The 19,135-nt window shown below is 39.4% G+C and overlaps 3 protein-coding genes across 4 annotated transcripts; 1 reads left to right on the forward strand and 2 right to left on the reverse strand.

Annotated features, from left to right (window-relative positions):
* The first annotated feature begins 4,169 nt into the window (after window positions 1-4,169).
* LOC112189654 lies at window positions 4,170-5,983 on the forward strand. Its single transcript, XM_024328999.2, has 4 exons — window positions 4,170-4,729; window positions 4,859-5,231; window positions 5,325-5,406; window positions 5,571-5,983. The coding sequence occupies exons 1-4, from the start codon at window positions 4,297-4,299 to the stop codon at window positions 5,775-5,777; spliced, it is 1,095 nt and encodes a 364-aa protein (XP_024184767.1). The 5' UTR covers window positions 4,170-4,296; the 3' UTR covers window positions 5,778-5,983.
* A 221-nt stretch (window positions 5,984-6,204) lies between these two features.
* On the reverse strand, window positions 6,205-10,285 carry LOC112189655 (DAZ-associated protein 1). 2 transcript variants are annotated; one of them, XM_024329000.2, is made up of 14 exons: window positions 10,101-10,281; window positions 9,827-9,943; window positions 9,644-9,733; window positions 9,285-9,350; window positions 9,139-9,204; window positions 8,914-8,999; window positions 8,769-8,814; window positions 8,508-8,562; window positions 8,103-8,179; window positions 7,803-7,953; window positions 7,594-7,721; window positions 7,398-7,502; window positions 6,934-7,074; window positions 6,205-6,542 (listed from the first exon to the last, which is right to left on the reverse strand). In XM_024329000.2, the coding sequence occupies exons 2-14, from the start codon at window positions 9,842-9,844 to the stop codon at window positions 6,480-6,482; spliced, it is 1,092 nt and encodes a 363-aa protein (XP_024184768.1). In that variant the 5' UTR covers window positions 9,845-9,943; window positions 10,101-10,281; the 3' UTR covers window positions 6,205-6,479. The 2 variants fall into 2 exon arrangements, with proteins under 2 accessions (XP_024184768.1, XP_024184769.1); XM_024329001.2 differs by having other exon boundaries at window positions 6,480-6,542; window positions 10,088-10,285.
* Window positions 10,286-10,938: 653 nt separating this feature from the next.
* Window positions 10,939-13,243, reverse strand: LOC112189454 (triacylglycerol lipase OBL1). The gene is made up of 5 exons (XM_024328791.2): window positions 12,841-13,243; window positions 12,497-12,687; window positions 12,096-12,129; window positions 11,356-11,967; window positions 10,939-11,233 (listed from the first exon to the last, which is right to left on the reverse strand). The coding sequence occupies exons 1-4, from the start codon at window positions 13,151-13,153 to the stop codon at window positions 11,450-11,452; spliced, it is 1,056 nt and encodes a 351-aa protein (XP_024184559.1). The 5' UTR covers window positions 13,154-13,243; the 3' UTR covers window positions 10,939-11,233; window positions 11,356-11,449.
* Window positions 13,244-19,135: the final 5,892 nt, after the last annotated feature.

The following is a 19,135-nucleotide window of genomic DNA, read 5'->3' on the forward strand; positions in this document are numbered from 1 at the left end:
TAATAATCACTTTTAGATAAAAAAAAATGAACTAAAAAGGTGGGAGTAAAGCGATATGTTTTAAAAACATTTAATGCTATTGATTTTGAAATGCTAAATTACATGGTATCTCACCCCATTTAATTACAATTCATTTAAGGAAAATTTAAATAAGATGATTTCTAACTTTATTCTTGTTTTAAATGAGGATGCCATGTATAGAAATTCATTGTGTTTATAATTATAGAATAATATAAAGAACATATGATTATTATTATTATTTTTATTTTAATACATAAATGTCTATTTTGGTCATTTAACCTACCTATAAAATCTGATTTGAAATATAAAATAATAGGGATGTGTATTAAATAGTTTGGGGTGTGTATTTAAAATTTCTCCAGAGGTAATCACAGGTGTAGAGATTGGCTTATCATTTCACTCGGGTCCGCTCTGGGTAAAACCCAATTCACCCCAAATTGATTCACCCTATAACTGGGTAAAACTCAATTGAGAAATAAAAGACCGGGAACAGGCTTGGCCTTTCCCATGTGAATTTCATCTTAATAAGGAGGCACGTGAAAGTCATGTGGGTGGACCCAAAAAGGCCGAGCATTACTTGCTCAGAGCATGGAAGACGTTCTCCTTTAGAAGAAGAAAAGACAAAATTGGAACATCTCTACCAAGAGGTATGGATCCATATCTCTTCGCATTTTTCCAAACACTTAAACGCATCGATTCCAGCTCCCACGCCATTGCAAAGTTCCATTGATTCTAGTTGAAATATTTTCTCCAACATTAACATATCGATATCTCTTTGCATTTTTCCAAAAAAAAAAAAAAAACTAAAAACGTATGTAAGTATGACATTTGCCGATGATTTTTCTTAATTTGAATTTTTAAATTTTTTTATTTGTGTAATTAAAATAAATAATTTTCATCTCTTGTACAATTGATCATGAGAGTAATCTATCTAGAACTCTAACACGGTGGTGAACACATGTCTTATAAACACATTAAATGTTGAGATTGTCATATTTACTTCTCATCAACCATGTGACCAAGCAAACAAATTATAGGGTTGTTGTGGATAGCCTTGTTTTCGTGAAAACCTATTGAAATTAGTCTTCCATAGTGTCACGGGCTAACTTTACACGCAGCAGAATTTGTCTGTGAGGCTCTGAGGCTCCTTTGAACATAGGCCAGCCTATCTTCTTTCCTTCCGTGAGGCTCTAATTTGCTTTTCTCTGTGTGCTTCTCTTTTCTATCAGACCCTTCACACATCGTCCTTTACTTATAGGGTTTTACCAATGAAAGCTACTCACTTGAGTCTCACACCTTGTGACTAACCGATTGCTTCATTGTGTCAAGGTTGTCTTCCAAAGACACTCGCCCAATCGACAGGCTTTCATGTCATCCCGGCTTGTGCCATCGCATTGTTGTCCCGTGTGCATCTCGCACATAGATAGCAAGTGGCATGACAACACGCCAAGACTTAGTTGACCTTCACATTTCCTCATTGGGCCATTCCTTATTAGCTTGGACATCTCACTCGCCTTATAGGTATCACCTGCATGGCCCACTCTGCTCATGCACTTGCTTGTAACTAGAGGTGGCAAATGGGCCACTAAGCACGAGCACGGCACGGGCCCGACATGCTTAAAAGCGGTCCGGCACGGCCCAAGCCTGTTAGTGGCCCGGCATGACATGAGCACGTTAGAATAACGGATCGGGCTGGGTCTAAGAATATTGGCCCATTGGCCCGGCCCTACCCGAGCCCGTAATGGGCCCGGCACGGCCCGAGCACGACATATTGTGGGCCGGCCAGTTACAAACACAAAATTTCATTTTGTTTTTAAAAATATTAAAAAACTACAATGATGAGATTTGAATATGAGACATTTTTATTTAAAATCTCATGACAATTCCACCAATGCTTTTTTTTATATTGTCAAAATAATGAAACAAAACATTATATCCTTGTTTTGACATAAGTATTTTTTCTAAATATTAAACATATGTTTATTAATAAAGACTAATCTCATAATAATACAACTATAGAATGAAGGAAAGAATAATAGATACTAAATCTACATTATATTAATAAAGATTAATCTCACAATAATATACTAAAAACAATATATTTTGAGTTTTTTTTTTTTTCTTTCTTATAGTGGAATATAAAAAATTATTAGAAATCTAATCTTAAAAAGCTAAGATTAAGAAAAAAGTTATAGAACTTAATTTATTTTAATTTTCTAAATAGTTAAATAAAATTAATTTCTATTTGTTCAAATTAATATTTTAAAATCGTGCTTTATAGTAGGTAGGCACGAGCACGGCCTGTTATTGACCCAGCACGAGCACGGCCCAGCACGATATGGGCTCGGGCCATGGGGCGGGCCTGGCTGGGCTTAATGTTTAAGTAAATGGGTCGGCACGAGCCCGACAAGATAATAAATGGGCCGGCCCAAGCACGGCACGAAGCACGATTAGGCCCGTTTAAAATGGGCTGGGCCGGCCCGTTTGCCACCTCTACTTGTAACTCAAGCCTTGAGCGTCTTACTGATAAGCCATCTTGGCCTTATGGCATTATCTATCCACCGAGGCTAGCATTGTTCTCTACTTGATGTTTGTCATGGCTCTAATGTCGACTCTCGCCCATAGGTCAATTCTCAAGTGGGCACGCCTTCCTACTTGTTGGCATGCCGCTTGAGTGAGCAACTCATCTTCGATGTTCTTTTTTAGCTTTCTTTGGTTTAGCACAGTGTCGCCAGTCCCGTGCTTGCTAGCATCACTTTCTCACATTTTGAGTATTTCCAAATTCCAAGCTGAAATACCTCGAACCAGAAAATCACAAAGTTCAACTTAATTACGACAATGCCACTCTATCTTCATATAACTCCAAGTTTGCCATTGGGTCCCCAAGGCTGGCTCATCTTGGACATCTCCTTCATAAAGAGTCACGATAACACTACTCTTAAGAGAGGCTCATGACAAATAGCCTCATTTAGATAAAACTTAGCCTTCGGCACCCTCATGGCTCATCATGCTTAACCTCAATACTTCACGAAATTGACCACCCTTAGCTTCACTTGGTTAAACTCCAGCCACTCCGGCACTCTCATGGCTCACTGTCGAGAATATATATACATCTCACATGGGAAAAATGGAACCTTGCCTATGAGTTTATAAGGGTTTGGGCCACTCCATCCATTGCCAATTGGTTTTGGATGTGAACCCCAGATTACTTTATCATGGTATCAGAGCGGGTTACCCACGTGTGCATGCCTCACGGCCACACGGGCTCCACGTCACCCAAAGCCCAAAGTTGTCCACGTGTATGGCTTGAAAATTCGCCACACGTGCGGGGGCGTGTCGAGAATATATATACATCCCACATGGGAAAAATGGGACATTGCCTATGAGTTTATAAGGGTTTGGGCCACTCTATCCATTGCCAATTGGTTTTGGATGTGAACCCTAGATTACTTTATCACTCACTTTGTCGAAAATTACACGAAAATTAGCTCTCCATAGCTTGGCTCGGATCAACCATCCAAGGATTACTCATGATGCCTAATGCCAACACTATGAGCATGGGCAAGCAAACACTCGAAGCATGGCAATGCCAACCCCCAATGCCAATCGATCATCTTTGCCTGCAATAATTTAAGTGTTCATGACAACTGAAGACATTGTAATTGGACAACATTTCTAGTACAATTTTCCTCATCTCTTGCCTTGGTAATGATAAATATGCATGATTGTTCATTTGTAAACTTTCAAGCATGACAAAATTGGCCACAGAGCCAGCTCATGATCTCATAAGCTTGGTCTCCTCTTCTACCAGCAACTCATGTACCTGCATTATCATGTACACCTGCCCAGTTAGATAATATCTTTGGTAATTTGTTTTACTAGCTCTCATTACATTTTTACCATTTGACCAAAGAAAAACTTCTGCATAAATGGTTTTGCCTAGAACTTCAAGTTTTAAATTTGCAACAAAAAATGACCTACTTGTTAGACAAGGAAAACAAAGAATAGCACTGTTTGTCTACTTCCCCAGTGTCTCAGTCTTTGATTTGATACACAAGTTTGGCAGCTGCGAGAAATCTCAGATTGAAATGGGTGGTCCAAATCCAATCAGATTTGAGTACAAAATGGGATGGCCACCCGCCAAAACAGAGCCGAAAGTCCAAAAACTACAGCTGTGTGAAAGCCAACTCATGTATCATAGTACAGTAACTTGACTTTGGCCTTCATTAAAATGTTCCATACTCAATGTGAACAAACAGTTTGTTCTGCAAAACCATGAAGAAAGGCTCTGGAGCTTCCCTGGATTTGGGGACACTTCCAGGTCAAAAGGGTTGGAACTCAGAACGAGTGAGGACACTGAGTAATAACAATGGTGGAGGTGGAGGGAGGACTTTGGGTTCGAAATGGGAAGATGCAGAAAGGTGGATTTGCAGCCCAAATCTCGGACTTGGCAAAGACAGAAGCAAGGATATGGATTCTCATGGCCAGAAGAGGAGGCCCAAGTCCAAGAGTGGTCCGATTGTGCCGCCGGGAGCTTTGTACTACTCGAATAATTCACCTACAAATCCAGGTTTTGAAGGTGGAAGTTTCGGGAACTTTGTTACTGGTTCCCCATTCTCAACTGGAGTTTTGGCAGCTGATAGCGTCTGTCTTAACTATGGAGGGATGGGAAGATCAACAAGCCTGCTTGGAATGCCAGAATTCCTGAGTGAGTTTCTTTCTGCCCATCTCTTTTTGTACCAAGTTTCTTTAAGGTCATAATTTAGTGAAGTTTCAAGTAGGGTTTTAGAAGCTTTCAGAATGCAAAGTTCTATATTTGGATTAACTTAATGTGCAGATGAGAAGTTTGATGATAACAGTAGTGAGGAGCCAATGGTTGCTCGTGCTGTTTCACAAAGAGATATGGGAACCCAAATAAGCCAAAATGCAGAGGGTTGTCTACAGTCATCATCACCAAGGAGAAGGTCATCATTTGCTCCATCTTCTCCCACTCTGGTTTCCATTGTGGAGCAGCAACGTGAACATTTTGCAAGATTAGAGGTCAGAGAAGTGCAGGTAGACAATCGAGTCACCGTTGTTAATGGGTCTAGAGGAGGTGGCGCCGAAAACACCAAGAAAAGTCCACCGGATGTCAATGACTTCGGCAACATTGCTTTTCAGGACATAACTCCATCTTTTAACATTGCAGAAGCAGCAATGAATATATCAAGGTAAAGCTTTAGAGTTTAGTTTCATATGGCTGGGATGGTTGATATGTACTTGAGCATGATAGATGATGTTTGAAATTTCTTTGCTGTATGCAGGTTGCAAAGAGAGGAAGCCAAGATCAGTGCATGGGAGAACTTGCAGAAAGCAAAAGCTGAAGCGGCACTACGAAAACTAGAGGTTCTACTATTTCAGCAATGCTTAATTCAAACACCATATACGTTTATTCATAGGCACCTTGCTTGCAGTTTCTCTATTTCCTGCACTGCTAGGATAAGTATGAACAAGGATCAAAAGCATTTGAGGTTTCCTTTTATATACTAACATTGAAGTTGGTGTGCCAGATGAAATTGGAAAAGAAGAAATCGTCAACAATGGATAAGATTATGAAGAAGCTGAGCAAAGCACAAGTTAAAGCCAACAAGATGAGAAACTCAATGGCAGTAGGAGACAGCCATCAACTTGCCGAAACTCCAAGCAAGGCTGGTTCGTTTAGTAAGCGTGTCCGAATAGGTTTGCTGCGGAGGTGCTTTACCTGCAATGCCCTTTAAACCTTGTACTCTTGCCCACTAATTTATTCATTACCCCAGCTAACCCATTGGAGTTTCAGTTTAGGAATTCTATGAATCTCTTCCATGTACAATTTGGCTGCTTTTAACCTTATCCAGCATTTATATATACAACTTTGCTGATTGGACCGATCATGAAAGAGAGTGCTATTGAATTCCCTTCACGCTGCTATGCTCGTGGATGATCATTCTAGTGCTTCTCTTCTATTCAGTAATGAAAGTCATCGAAAATGAATATGTTTTCGACATAATGATTACAATGCTTAAATGCTCATATTTGAGGGTACTTTCCATCTTTTTCTTAAGCCAAATACAAATGCGCAAATTGGGACCTAGTTTTCGTACATATTTATTCCTTTATGGTCGGGAATCTATCAGATGAAAACAGAACTAATCACTTTCATTACCATGAATAACAACTCTTATGACTTAGAAACATAGTTTGATTTAAATGATTTCTACATAAAAGAACCATGGTACTGAACCAGTACTTGCCAGTAGGGGCTGATATTACACATCTGAACATTCCTACCCATCTACCTATGTTTGTACTGGCTAAACTGTTTAAATTGAAGAAGTTCAGAAAATGCAGAAAATATTATTAATCTTGTACAAATCAATCAACAAAACCTGCATGGCTTTTTTGGACATTATAAAAGATATAACGCAAATCCAGAGACATCTCTAGTATGGTCTGTACCTCCAATCTGCTCTTGATGGTCGCCCACCGCCCATTCCATAACCCCACTGCAGATTAAGATTGCACAATGGTTTATGTTAGTAACCGATCTGATTTGCAAATAAAAAATTCCATCCTTTTGCTTAAAGAGATTAATCAAAACAAAACCATAGCTTCCCTTTTTTCAGGTCTGTGACTCACTAATAAGCTTTACATCAATGGAATAATTATGCAACAGCAGATAGGAACCTACTCCATTTTTTGTGAAAACTTTTGCTTTCACTATTTCTTAACTCACAAACATATTATACAGCATTGATACTATAAACCACAACTACAGTCAAAATTTCTGTGGAAACCATTATTTGATGAAAATCGCGTATGCATGGAGAGAGATCTTGCATACGTGTGATCACCATCAGGCGAACATACTATAGAATTCATATAAGATATACTCACGTCATCAAAATCCAGACTTCCATACATCCTGCCATAAGGGCGCATAGGACCACCATATCCACCATATGGTTCTACATTGTTCATCATAAAGTTCCCACTTGTACCAGCTTCATCAAGAGGTGTGGCTGTATCTATTGCAACCTGCAGAACAGAGAACAAAACTAAAAAGTTCAAACAGTACTCGTGTATTCTTTTCGCATCATTCATCATGTGAGTCTGAATATTTCGCACTTCAAAGTCGAGATGATGTTTAGGAAAGCATAGGCTTCAAAATATCAAGGTATGTTTTAAGTAGAGTGCTTGCAGATGTTTCAAGGGAAAAAGAATAAGCATGTTTGAGGTTATTGGCTTAGAGATGGCCACATCTTTTCACCTCCTTTTTGTGCAAGGAACAAGTTTGATATGAAGGATCTAAATAAACCACAGGTTAACAAGCACATTAATGGTCAACTTCCAGCTAATACCTGCTGTCCACAGATCTCATGAGATCTTCGTGATACACGATCTGCTACACCGTCTTCCCCGAATGTTACAAAACCAAATCCTCTATGGCCAGTTCTTTTGGGATCCTAAAATGAGCATTAAAACATCTTAGGTTCCAAAATATTTCATGAATACAGCTAACTCAATATATCTAACTATAAATATATGCTAGCTTACCCTGGGAACATAGACATCTAATATACGGCCAAATCTGCCAAAATACTGGCGGAGATCTTCAGCAGTTGCCTCCTGAGGCAGCCTTCCAACAAAAATCTTTTTGCTCAATCCTCGAGCAGATTCCCCTCCTAGTAGAAAACAATAAAATAAAAAACTATTGCATGACTTCTATAAATTGCAGAAAGCTTGTAACTTGTAATAGGACTTACTTCCATAAACGGGCCCTGGATGTGGTGGATTATCATACAAAGTCGGAGCCCCAAGGGCTGCATATCTAGTGGCTGCAGAGATATACGCATTGTATGCACCATATCCACCCTGTGGTGCTGGCATTCTGCCCACTGGTTTAAAGTCATCTTCCTGAAAACAAAACTTTATAAATCTTGCTTCTTGACCAACAACTTATTATTATCAACAAAAACTATGAACCAAAACTATGAATATAAAATGGCAACTGATCTATAAGATTAATGATACTAAAAGTAAAGGTTGGTTATGCTGTAACTTGCCTTGGGTGTTGCTCGATCAACAACTACATTGGAACCCCCCAATTCATGAGTATCAGCCATTAAATTTTCCACAGAGTCTGCAATTTAGAGAACAATTATCACTTCAGTAATTTTTTCATCACAAAATATATGCACAATGAACCACAAACAAAATATGACACAATCAGCTCTCAGACACTATCCTCATTAAGCCAACTCAGTACATTCACAAAATTGAAGACTGATAAAGATTGCTATATCGATATAAAACAAGTTATTTACTATGTGAACAAGCTATAAAGGTTAAGCTACATAAGCAACACAAGCTCTAAGGGGAGGAGAGCTTATGGTAAATTGAAAATGTAAATAGCCTCCATTATGCACAATTTCAACTGCAAGTCAAACAGAAAAGTGAGATGATCTGACCTGCATTTTCAAAGGTAATAAACCCAATTCCTCGATGCATTTTTGAGCCTTGATCCTGAAGCAACAGATAAACCGAAATCATAGGACATCAAGTACAAACCAACAATACTTGAAAACATAAAAGAGTTGTAGAGTACATGTGAATCTTGGTGATATGTGCATCTGTACAGGTATGGACTATGGATACACATACTTAGAATGACTCGAGTGCATGTGTCCTGAAAAGTACCAAAAGAAAGTATACATAGATAGATAGAGAACCTTCGGCATGTATAAATCTGTTATCTCTCCATATTTCCCAAAATGACTGCAAAAGAGATCCAAAGAAACATCAGTTTGATTCCAGACCATGGCAGAAGAAAATGATTAAATAAGTAAAGAACAAATCAATGAATGACATTAATACCCTCGAAAGTTTGCTTCTGTCACAGATTGTGGGATCCTTGCAACAAAAATCCTGGTAACTTTTCTTGCAGGTGTTCTCATCTCTTCCTGCAAACAAAAAATATAAGCACAAAGAATTTTATGCTACTGAAAATAAAATGAAACATACATGAAAATTACAAGAAACCAAGATAAAAAGATTATGAGAGCAGCATTTCAAATATACTAATACGGAGATTTTGAGAACCTTTGGGGTAGCCACTTTAACTTCCAGCATTCTATTACCAAGAAAGTGCTCACTTGATGACACGCTCTGTGGCCAAAAAGATGTCAGCAATTAGACATTTTAATATACTGAAAGTGGATCTAACCAGAACTGAAAATCCAACTCACCTTGGCATCCTCAGCTGATGCAAACGTCACATATCCAAATCCACGAGATCTGCCAGTTGACCGCTCCTAAAAGTCATAGAACCAAAAGTCATAAGAGACGCTTATAAGGTCCCGACATAGAGTCAAGAACGCAAACACGCATCAAACTAAGATCAAATCAAAACATTATCACAATTGCCTCATGGAATTAGTTTATTTCACAATGTACAAATTTCAACCAAATCTTAATCCGCACAAGTATCTAGTTGGGTGGCATAAAAGAAACGAAATTTCATCCTCATTAGTACACTAAGCCCTAAATAACAAAGCAGGGTACAAAAAGTAACAGTCTTGGACTAAAAGGTTGATAATTGGCTAACCTTCATTACAATACAATCCTCCAACTCCCCAAATTTGCTCATATACTCTCTCAACCCGTCTGTATCAATATCCCATGGAATGCCCAAAACCTGCAACACAATCACAAAAGTCAAATGAAACCAATCAATAGCCAATCTCCCTGAATTCATCAAATAAAAATCCGCGAAAATGCAAACACTAACCACAAGCTTGCGGTCCATGGATTTATCCGGTGCAGAGAAACCCTAAAATTGAAAAAAGACAAAGCTTTCGTTGCTCTAACCACTCTCTCTCGCTCTCAATTCTCACACACTCGCTCCCTGCACATAATAAGCACACCTCTTTCTCACACACAGTCATCATGTACCAAATCAAACTCACCATTCGTTCCTGTTCTAATTGTCTCAGAATTAAAATTGGGGCTATAATCAAACAAGAAAACGAAATTAGTCTCAGAATTTTACCCGCTCCACTAACCTTGAGGGACCAATTTCTCTGGGGATTTCCAAAACCCTAACCAGACCTGAACCTCTCTCTCTCTCTCTCTCTCTCACCCGCGCGCGCTTTCTCTCTCCAAATCTCTAGCTAGCTCGGTCGGACGTTCACGCACACAGTTGGGCCGGAGCTTGATGGGTCCTTTCTAATTTGAACCTCGTCCTCTGGATTAGAGAAGGGAATCGTGTGCGGGAAGGACCACCACAGTCTAATTTTACTTCATCTATTTTAAAACAATGAGAGTCCTAAAAATCGAGCCCAATAGCACACGACCCAATTAGGATGCCCATCGCCGAAGAGTAATTGCGAAAGAAACACAGAAGTGGAGGAAAAAGCAAAGTCCATCTAATGTATGGGCTTGTGTATCCAAACTTTTTTGGTCATTCACATAATATTCGGTAGTAATTTGATAAAATAAAGTTGAATCAATGCGAACATTAATCGTTACTTATTCAATTACATCAAATATATGAACCGTTATTGTGTATGGAAATTATTCTATGCACCGACGGTGTAAATGACCCAACACTTATAAGATGATCTCAACCCTTGATATTTATAATTAATATTTTTATTAATAACCTAAGGGTGTATTTAATATAATATAACCATCCATTTATGTCGGTGCAAGTGCACTTCAGTGCACCGAATCATCCCCCGTGCAGCAAGATGAGGAATCTAAAGAGAAAAGTGGCTCTGAAGCCAAAGAGTCGGCATACCAGAATACTACGCCTAGAGACCAAACTAAAACAGTACTTGACTAAATAAATAATAAATAAGAGAAACAATTATTTAACTAAAGCTTGGTTTATTTTCCAACATATACTCATTTGTGGAAATCATACATACTATGTTTCAATTAATTTTGGAAGCTATTTCACAGTTGACTCAGCCAGTCGGGTAGCATTAACATAATCAAGGGGATTATGAGCTGCAAAACCTGGTATTATGAGTCCAAATACCCTAATCCCCTTGAGTAACCAAGTTTCTTTCTACTCCCATCCTTCTACGTTTGGAATTATGAAGCTTCTTATGAGCTCCCAAGCAGCAACTGGGTACTTGAATATTGCCTCCTTTGGAGCAAAGTAATTCTTGTTTGGCTCTTCTGTAAGCATCTGCATGAATATATAATAGACGCACAAAGTACATATTCCTCATTAAGTAAAATCATTAAACTCAATAATAAGAGATGTATATCAAAGTGCAGAATGAAAAAAATCAATGTCAATATTATTACCTTTTCTTTATACAGGCTGTTATAGTAGAGGCATGTCACAAAATGCTTGAACAAAAATGTAGAACTATCAAAGGGTATCCTAGGAACCAAATCGTTAGTCGTTACTATAAACGATCCTCTGATACTTGATCTTATGATTTTTCATTTGTTTCTCCATGAATCCTTGAAAGTCCTTATCCCCAACTCGTGGCTGCCCGAACGTATAAACCCCTTGCAATCTTTCCAACAACAAATCTTCCTTATGCAATGCCAAAATTGCTGCAAACAAAATTGCCAGTGCACCACCCAAGCTATGGCCGGTCACTATGAATTTCATGTTATTGGTGTCTTTCACGAGATCTCGCAATTGATTCCTGAGAGTGTAGTAAGCTAAAGGGTACGGAGCATCTAGTTCTGGTTCTTTGTCAGGAAAACCTTCGGGGGTTAAGCCTAGGGCTTTCATAAACCCACCATGAACTTTCCCAATGCACCTGTAGTCGTACCAGGAAATATCGAGGTCAGTACTCCATGCATCTGCATCAAAGAACTCGGTACCTCTGAATGCCACAACGATCAATTGATCAACAGGGTCATGGAGCATGAAGGCTTGAGTAGTATGTCTTCCTTGATAATCTGCAACAATATTGCTTGTTATATATACCTCCAATGATTTCAAATCAAATTTTCATTAGAGGAAAAATTAACTCGTACTAACGAAAAATTATGCAACAGTATTAGTACTATACTATATTGTTACTTACAATTATAAAAGTCAAAGAACTTGATTAGTTTCATCTGCACGAAAAATTACAAAAATAAGTATATTACGATCGATAATATGATATGCACTATAATACACACACATAAACACAAACAAATTTAGAGTTAACATTAAAAATTTGGAAAACGAGGGCATCCATCTCACATGTAATTAATGATCGGAACCTTCTTGTTTTGGGTAATCTTTTCAGGACCATTTCCTGTTAGAATGACCAAATTAAAGAATCAACTGCTTTAAACATTGAACTAAATTGCAGGGTGTGGCCGCAGAGGAATGGAGGATGGACGTCCACATTTAATGTTCAAATTTGTGGATTTGAACAGGATACAAACTCATCAATTTATATTGTTTTTCCGCACGAACATCATACATGTATTTTACCTTCCAATGATTTTTTACAGTAGTTTCAATGAAGGCTTGGTTCTCATATGCTATTTTAGCAGCCATTGCAGAGAGTGCTCTTCTATATCTGACATCTAACCGGCTGATGCTACTATCCAACTTCACTCTCTTGTCTGTATGTCCAACAGTGGAAATGAAACTCGCTGAGTCTTTCTCTTTCTTTATGTCACCTGCATGTATAGAAAGTTTAAACTCAGCTTTAATTAAGTACCATATAGGTCTGAAATTATGGATCAAAAAACTTAAAAACAAAAAGGTGCTTTTGAAACTTTCATTGAGGGCAACAAAATGCAGTCTATGCAGATAGAGAGTTTGTTAATTACCTGTTAAAAGATCAAGAGAGAGCTCAAGCCAGTTTCGCTTACTAGAAGGAAGGTTGAGGAACCACTCAAAAACTAAACCAAAATTTCTCATGGGTTTGGCAATCCATAACAGAATCATTTGAAGCAGGAGGATGAAAGATATAAGCCATTTACGTTTGAGATTTTCCTCCTCTCCCGTTGGGCACAATATCATAGCATCTTCTCCCTCCACTATGTAGCCAGCCCACAAGAATTGTACGAGCTTGATCGGACCAGCCTTGTTTGGTTTCAAAACCAAATAATTCTGGGTTTTGAATTCGACAGGAGAAGTCATGGTACACAGAGGAGCAAGGCAAGTAAAACCTAGGACAGTAAAAGAAGATTTAGTTTAGGGTGTAGTTTCAAATGAACTCGTGCATGTATTTGTAATAGATTTCTTTTTGGACCCAATCTTTAAGTTCAAGAATATATAAGTATTAAAGTGGTTGGTGTTATCGGCTTTCAATTCTTGGATGCCTTGGTTTGATATTCAATACGCAACCTTGGTTTGATATTCACACTTGCGTATAATGTTTTGCCACTTCAGTTTTGAATAAAGACCGAGTTGTTTTTGTCAAATACATGTTCCTCGAGCAACTTTGTTTTTCTCGTTTCAAACATTATATATGTATTTCATTCTGATATACATGTATTCCTTTAACTGGAAATTCGATGATATTGATCACGATGAATTAATTGTTTTTATTGGATTAAATAAATACAATAAGTCTGATATGTCTAATATGGAGCATATTTATGGAGGCATGAAACTTAAACGGTCTTAATTGTTAAAATGAGATTACATAATGAGTCTCAGTTGCAGCCTCTGAAATAAATAAAAAATTACATTCATTTATTCTCAATCTTTAATGTTAAATTCACCGCCGGCTGACTGCAACTTTCTTACTTGAATACTGTTAGATGAACCACGTGGTGTGGTGTGTTGATCGAGCTGCCTAGTCTGGAACCCCCAGGTCTAGAGTTCAAATCCCAGCTCCATCCCGTAGCCAACAGATTTGAGGGACATGGGTTAGTTAAAACACCCAATGGTTCGTGCGTCTGCAGTGCAGTGATTAGTCTGGCTATGCTGGGATACACTGCATGAGTGTGTGTGTGTTGGTTCTATTGACGTCTTCCACTCGAAAAAAATAATGGTAGATGAATTACCTTTCTTTATCTCATATGCATCTCACATTATGTGACAACTGAGATGACATTGTCACATCATTTAATGATAAGTTCTGATAGGTTTAGTTTTGTGTTACATCAACTGCCACATAAAGCATGGTGCAAGTGATACCCAAAAAAAAAGTTCACCTAGCATTACTCTTCTTATGTAGTCAGCAAATAAGTGATCGAGTGAATGAATTGCTCTATATCACTTCTTTGCACTATACATATGGCTTTAATAGTCCAGTCACAAATTGGCTGAGAAATACTCCCATTGAACAACTTATTTGTTAGTAAATTCATCATTTCTTCCTTTAAAAAAAAAATTCATCTCTCCCTTTGTACGTGGAAGGTCGTGAGTTTGACTCACAATAGACTAGTTGATGCAAAACAGATGGCGGCTCAATTTGAAGAACAATTGGATCGTGCTAAAGGTGGAAAACGAAAAGTGACTAGTAGACGTGAAATGGGCTTCCGGAGTCTGATTGGGACGCACCTTACCTTTCCGGAAAGGGAATCGCGCCAAAAATCAAACTCGTCGCTTTGCCACGACCTGTGACCTTTTTCGGGCTTTCGGGGTCATTTAGGGCCTCGAAACTGCATTTTTCTATTTTTCGGCGTTTTGGTTTTTCTAGTTATTTTCGGGTTGTTTTCGTTTTTACCCATGAGCTTTAGGGTTCCATTGTTAGTCGCCCTAGGGTTTATTTTCTTATAAATAAGCCGCCTTAAGGCTGCAGAACGCATCTTATCATCTTTTATCAATAAAATTGAGATTATTCTCTTTTATCTCTGGTGGACTCCAGAATCCTTTGCTTAGGTTTATTGCTGGTAAACCTAGTTATCAATCCGACTGCGTCAGGTGGTATCAGAGCAGGTCTTCCTTGTCTCTTTTATTTGCCTTAGTAGCAATGGGTGAAGTCACGAAATCAGATATTGAAGCTCTTACAGCAGCATTTACCGCTGCCATCAATTCCATGAACAATCAGATTGGAGAAATTCGTGGATTGTTGGGTGAGAGGAACAACAACAACAATAATCGGCGTAGAGATGGGGAAGGAGGCCAGCGAGTTAGGGCTCCATGTGGTGAAGTTGTTGATAATACATCAGGATCTGAGCCTCCAGACGAAATTTTACAACATGAACAACAGGGACAAGCTGACCAGGATTACAAAGTTAAGGCCGAAATTCCTTTCTTTTCAGGCAATTTGGGTGTAGAAGATTATTTGGATTGGCAGCTTCAGGTGGACAGATTCTTCGAGAGTATGGAAGTGCCTGAACACAAGCAAGTTAAGCATGTTGCTTGGAGATTGAAGAGTACTGCTGCAGTATGGTGGGATAAGTTGCAGAACACTCGAAAGAAGCAGAGGAAGCAGGGTGTTAGAACATAGCGAAGAATGAAGCAGTTGATGATGGAGAGGTTCTTGCCAGATGATTATGAGCAGATTTTATACAGGCTGTATATAGAATGTGTCCAGGGAACTAGGACGGTGGCTGATTATACAGCTGAGTTCTTACGCTACTCGGAGCGTAATGAATTAGGGGAAACTGAAGGCCAGAAGGTGGATCGCTATATCAGTGGGCTGAAGCCTTCCATTCAGGAGAGAATTGGGTTACAAACTGTTCATACTATGGCCGAAGTTACGAACCTAGCATTGAAGGCAGAGTTGTTGAAGAAGCCTTCACGAGCTTCTTCCTTCCAAAGGTATAACTACCAAAGGAGTACAGATTTGGTTAACGCCTCAACCACCAAGGGTACAACCACGCTGCAGAGAGCAGAAAACGCTTTTAAAGCTTCTAATCCTCCTTTTAAAGGCGCGGGCAGTTCTAACAGTTCTAGTGGTGCTCAAAATAGGGCCCCGAATCAGAGGTTTAATAATCCCTATGCTAAACCTACAACAGATATCTGTTATCGATGCAACAAGCCTGGGCATAGGTCTAATGTGTGTCCTGAGAGGAGACAAACTGCCCTTATAGATGATTATGATGAGGATGAAGAAGAAGTTGGAAGAGATGGAGATTATGATGGGGCTGAGTTTGCGGAGGAGGAATCTCCTGAGAAGGTTAATATTGTGTTGCAGCGGGTTCTACTATGTCCTAAAGAAGAGGGGCAGCGGCGCAATATTTTCAGGTCACTTTGTTCCATTAATAACAAAGTGTGCAATTTAATTGTGGATAATGGAAGCTGCGAAAATTTTGTAGCCAAGAAACTGGTGGAGTATTTGCAGTTACCTACGCAGCCTCATGAGACACCTTATTCCCTTGGGTGGGTCAAGAAAGGTCCACAATTTCGAGTTGTTGAATCCTGCAAAGTACCGGTATCCATTGGTAAGCATTATAAAGATGAAGTTTTGTGCGACATTATTGATATGGATGCTTGTCATATTTTGTTTGGACGACCTTGGCAATATGATGTGGATGTGACTCATAAAGGCAGGGACAATGTGATGTTGTTTATGTGGAATAGCCATAAAATTGCTATGGCTCCTGTGTGTCAATTTGAGAAATCTGGTGTGAAGAAAGGGGAGAATTTCCTGACCTTGTCTAGCAGTGAACTTGAGATGGAGAGGGCCTTTAAAGAATCTGAGGTTTTCTGTCCAGTGGTGATAAAGGGGTTGTTGTCTGCAGAAAAGGAAGAAGTGGTGATCCCCAAGGAAGTGCAGGACATGTTGGGGGAATTTGAAGAGCTGATCTCGGATGAGTTGCCCAACGAGCTGCCACCTATGAGAGACATTCAACATCAGATTGATTTGGTGCCTGGAGCTAGCTTGCCCAATCTGCCACATTACCGAATGAGTCCCAAGGAGAATGAGATTTTGAGAGAGCAGATTGAAGACTTGTTGAAAAAGGGGTTCATTTAAGAGAGTATGAGTCCTTGTGCAGTTCCAGTCCTCCTTGTTCCTAAGATGGGCAATCAATGGCGGATGTGTGTTGATAGCAGGGCCATTAATAAGATAACTATGAAGTGCAGGTTCCCTATTCCTCGTTTGGAAGACATGCTTGATGAGTTAGAGGGTTCCAAAGTGTTTACCAAGATAGACCTTCGAAGTGGATATCACCAGATTCGAATCAAGCCAGGAGATGAATGGAAGACAGCTTTTAAGAGCAAGGATGGCTTGTACGAATGGATGGTTATGCCATTCGGATTGTCTAATGCACCCAGCACTTTTATGAGGCTTATGAACCAGGTTCTTCGCCCTTTTATAGGTTCCTTTGTAGTAGTGTATTTTGATGATATATTGATATATAGCAGGACCAAAGAAGAACATCTGGTGCACTTGAAGCAGGTTTTGGTAGCTTTACAGGAGAATAAAATGTACATCAACCTAAAAAAATGTACATTCTGCACCAGCAAGTTATTATTTCCGGGATTTGTGGTTGGAGAAGAAGGCATTCAGGTTGATGAAGAGAAGGTACGAGCTATAAGAGAATGGCCAGCTCCAAAAACAGCTTCTGAGGTGCGGAGCTTTCATAGTTTAGCTACCTTTTACAGAAGGTTTGTGAAGAATTTCAGTACCATTATTGCCCCTATTACTGAATGTTTGAAGAAAGGCAAATTCCAGTGGGGAGAGAAACAAGAGAAGAGTTTTGCCTTGATCAAGGAAAAGCTTTGTACTGCACCAGTTCTCGCTCTTCCTAATTTTGATAAGGTTTTTGAGGTTGAATGTGATGCTAGTGGCGTGGGAGTAGGTGCTGTATTGTCACAAGAGAAGAAACTAGTAGCATTCTTTAGTGAAAAGCTGAGTGAAGCTCGCCATAAGTGGAGTACTTATGATCAAGAATTTTATGCAGTGTTCCGAGCATTGAGGCAATAGGAGCACTACCTGATTCAGAGAGAATTTGTACTGTTCACGGATCATCAAGCCTTGAAGTACCTTAATAGTCAGAAAACTGTGAATAAGATGCATGCCAGGTGGGTGAGTTTTCTGCAGAAATTTCCTTTTGTGATTCAACATAAATCTGGTACTCTTAATAGGGTGGCAAATGCTTTGAGTAGGAGGGCTTCCTTGCTGGTCACCTTAGCTCAGGAGATTGTGGGGTTTGAGCTCTTGAAGGAGTTGTATGAGGAAGATACTGATTTTAAGGAGATCTGGACCAAGTGCAGTAGCAATAATGCAGTTGCAGATTTTTATGTGAATGAAGGATATTTATTCAAAGGCAATCGGTTATGTATCCCTAGTTCTTCATTGCGAGAAAAACTGATTAGAGATCTGGATGGAGGGGGTTTGAGTGGACACTTGGGCCGAGACAAAACTATTGCTAGCCTTGAGGAGAGGTATTTCTGGCCACAGTTGAAAAAGGATGCAGGAACTATCATGAGGAAGTGCTACACCTGCCAGGTTTCTAAGGGTCAGTCCCAAAACACAGGACTTTATCTTCCTTTACCTGTTCCTGATGATATTTGGCAGGATCTTGCTATGAATTTTGTGCTGGGATTACCCCGTACCCAAAGAGGTGTGGATTCTGTGTTTGTGGTAGTTGACAGGTTCTCTAAGATGGCGCACTTTATAGCTTGTAAGAAGACTGCTGATGCGTCCAATATAGCCAAACTGTTTTTCAGGGAGGTGGTTCGTTTGCACGGAGTGCCCAAGTCCATCACCTCTGATAGAGACACGAAATTCCTTAGTCACTTTTGGCTTACGTTGTGGAGAATGTTTGGCACAACCTTGAACCGTAGCAGCACAGCTCATCCTTAAACTGATGGACAGACAGAGGTTACTAATAGAACCCTGGGTAACATGGTTCGGAGTGTTTGTGGAGATAGGCCCAAACAATGGGATTATGCCTTACCACAGGTGGAGTTTGCGTATAACAGTGCTGTGCATAGTGTAACAGGGAAGTCCCCATTCTCCTTAGTTTATACTGCTGTTCCTCGACATGTGGTGGATTTGGTAAAGCTTCCTAAAGTTCCTGGTGTTAGTGTTGCTGCTGAAAGCATGTCCAAGGATGTGCAGTTTGTTAGAGAATCAATTAAGGCCAAGTTGGAACAAACTAATGCCAAGTATAAAGCTGCAGTTGACAAGCATTGGCGAGTTAAAGTGTTCCAGGAAGGTGATGACGTGATGGTGTTCCTGAAGAAGGAGAGATTTCTTGTTGGTACCTATAACAA

Source organism: Rosa chinensis, chromosome 2 (assembly GCF_002994745.2).
Source record: "Rosa chinensis cultivar Old Blush chromosome 2, RchiOBHm-V2, whole genome shotgun sequence".
Lineage (NCBI taxonomy): Eukaryota > Viridiplantae > Streptophyta > Magnoliopsida > Rosales > Rosaceae > Rosa > Rosa chinensis.

Bases quoted from the DNA above. Each gene is read 5' to 3' on its own strand.
- LOC112189654 (XM_024328999.2), top strand. From the start codon at position 4,297: ATGAAGAAAGGCTCTGGAGCTTCCCTGGATTTGGGGACACTTCCAGGT. The intron at 4,730-4,858 runs GTGAGTTTCTTT...CTTAATGTGCAG, and splicing joins TGGAATGCCAGAATTCCTGA to ATGAGAAGTTTGATGATAAC. The intron at 5,407-5,570 runs GTTCTACTATTT...TTGGTGTGCCAG, and splicing joins CGGCACTACGAAAACTAGAG to ATGAAATTGGAAAAGAAGAA.
- LOC112189655 (XM_024329000.2), bottom strand. The intron at 8,563-8,768 runs GTTCTCTATCTA...CTGTTGCTTCAG, and splicing joins CAGATTTATACATGCCGAAG to GATCAAGGCTCAAAAATGCA. The intron at 7,954-8,102 runs GCAAGTTACAGC...TTTTGTTTTCAG, and splicing joins TTGATCGAGCAACACCCAAG to GAAGATGACTTTAAACCAGT.
- LOC112189454 (XM_024328791.2), bottom strand. From the start codon at position 13,153: ATGACTTCTCCTGTCGAATTCAAAACCCAGAATTATTTGGTTTTGAAA. The intron at 12,688-12,840 runs GTAATTAACAAA...CTATACATGCAG, and splicing joins CTCTCTTGATCTTTTAACAG to GTGACATAAAGAAAGAGAAA. The intron at 12,130-12,496 runs GTAAAATACATG...TTTTTCGTGCAG, and splicing joins CTGTAAAAAATCATTGGAAG to ATGAAACTAATCAAGTTCTT.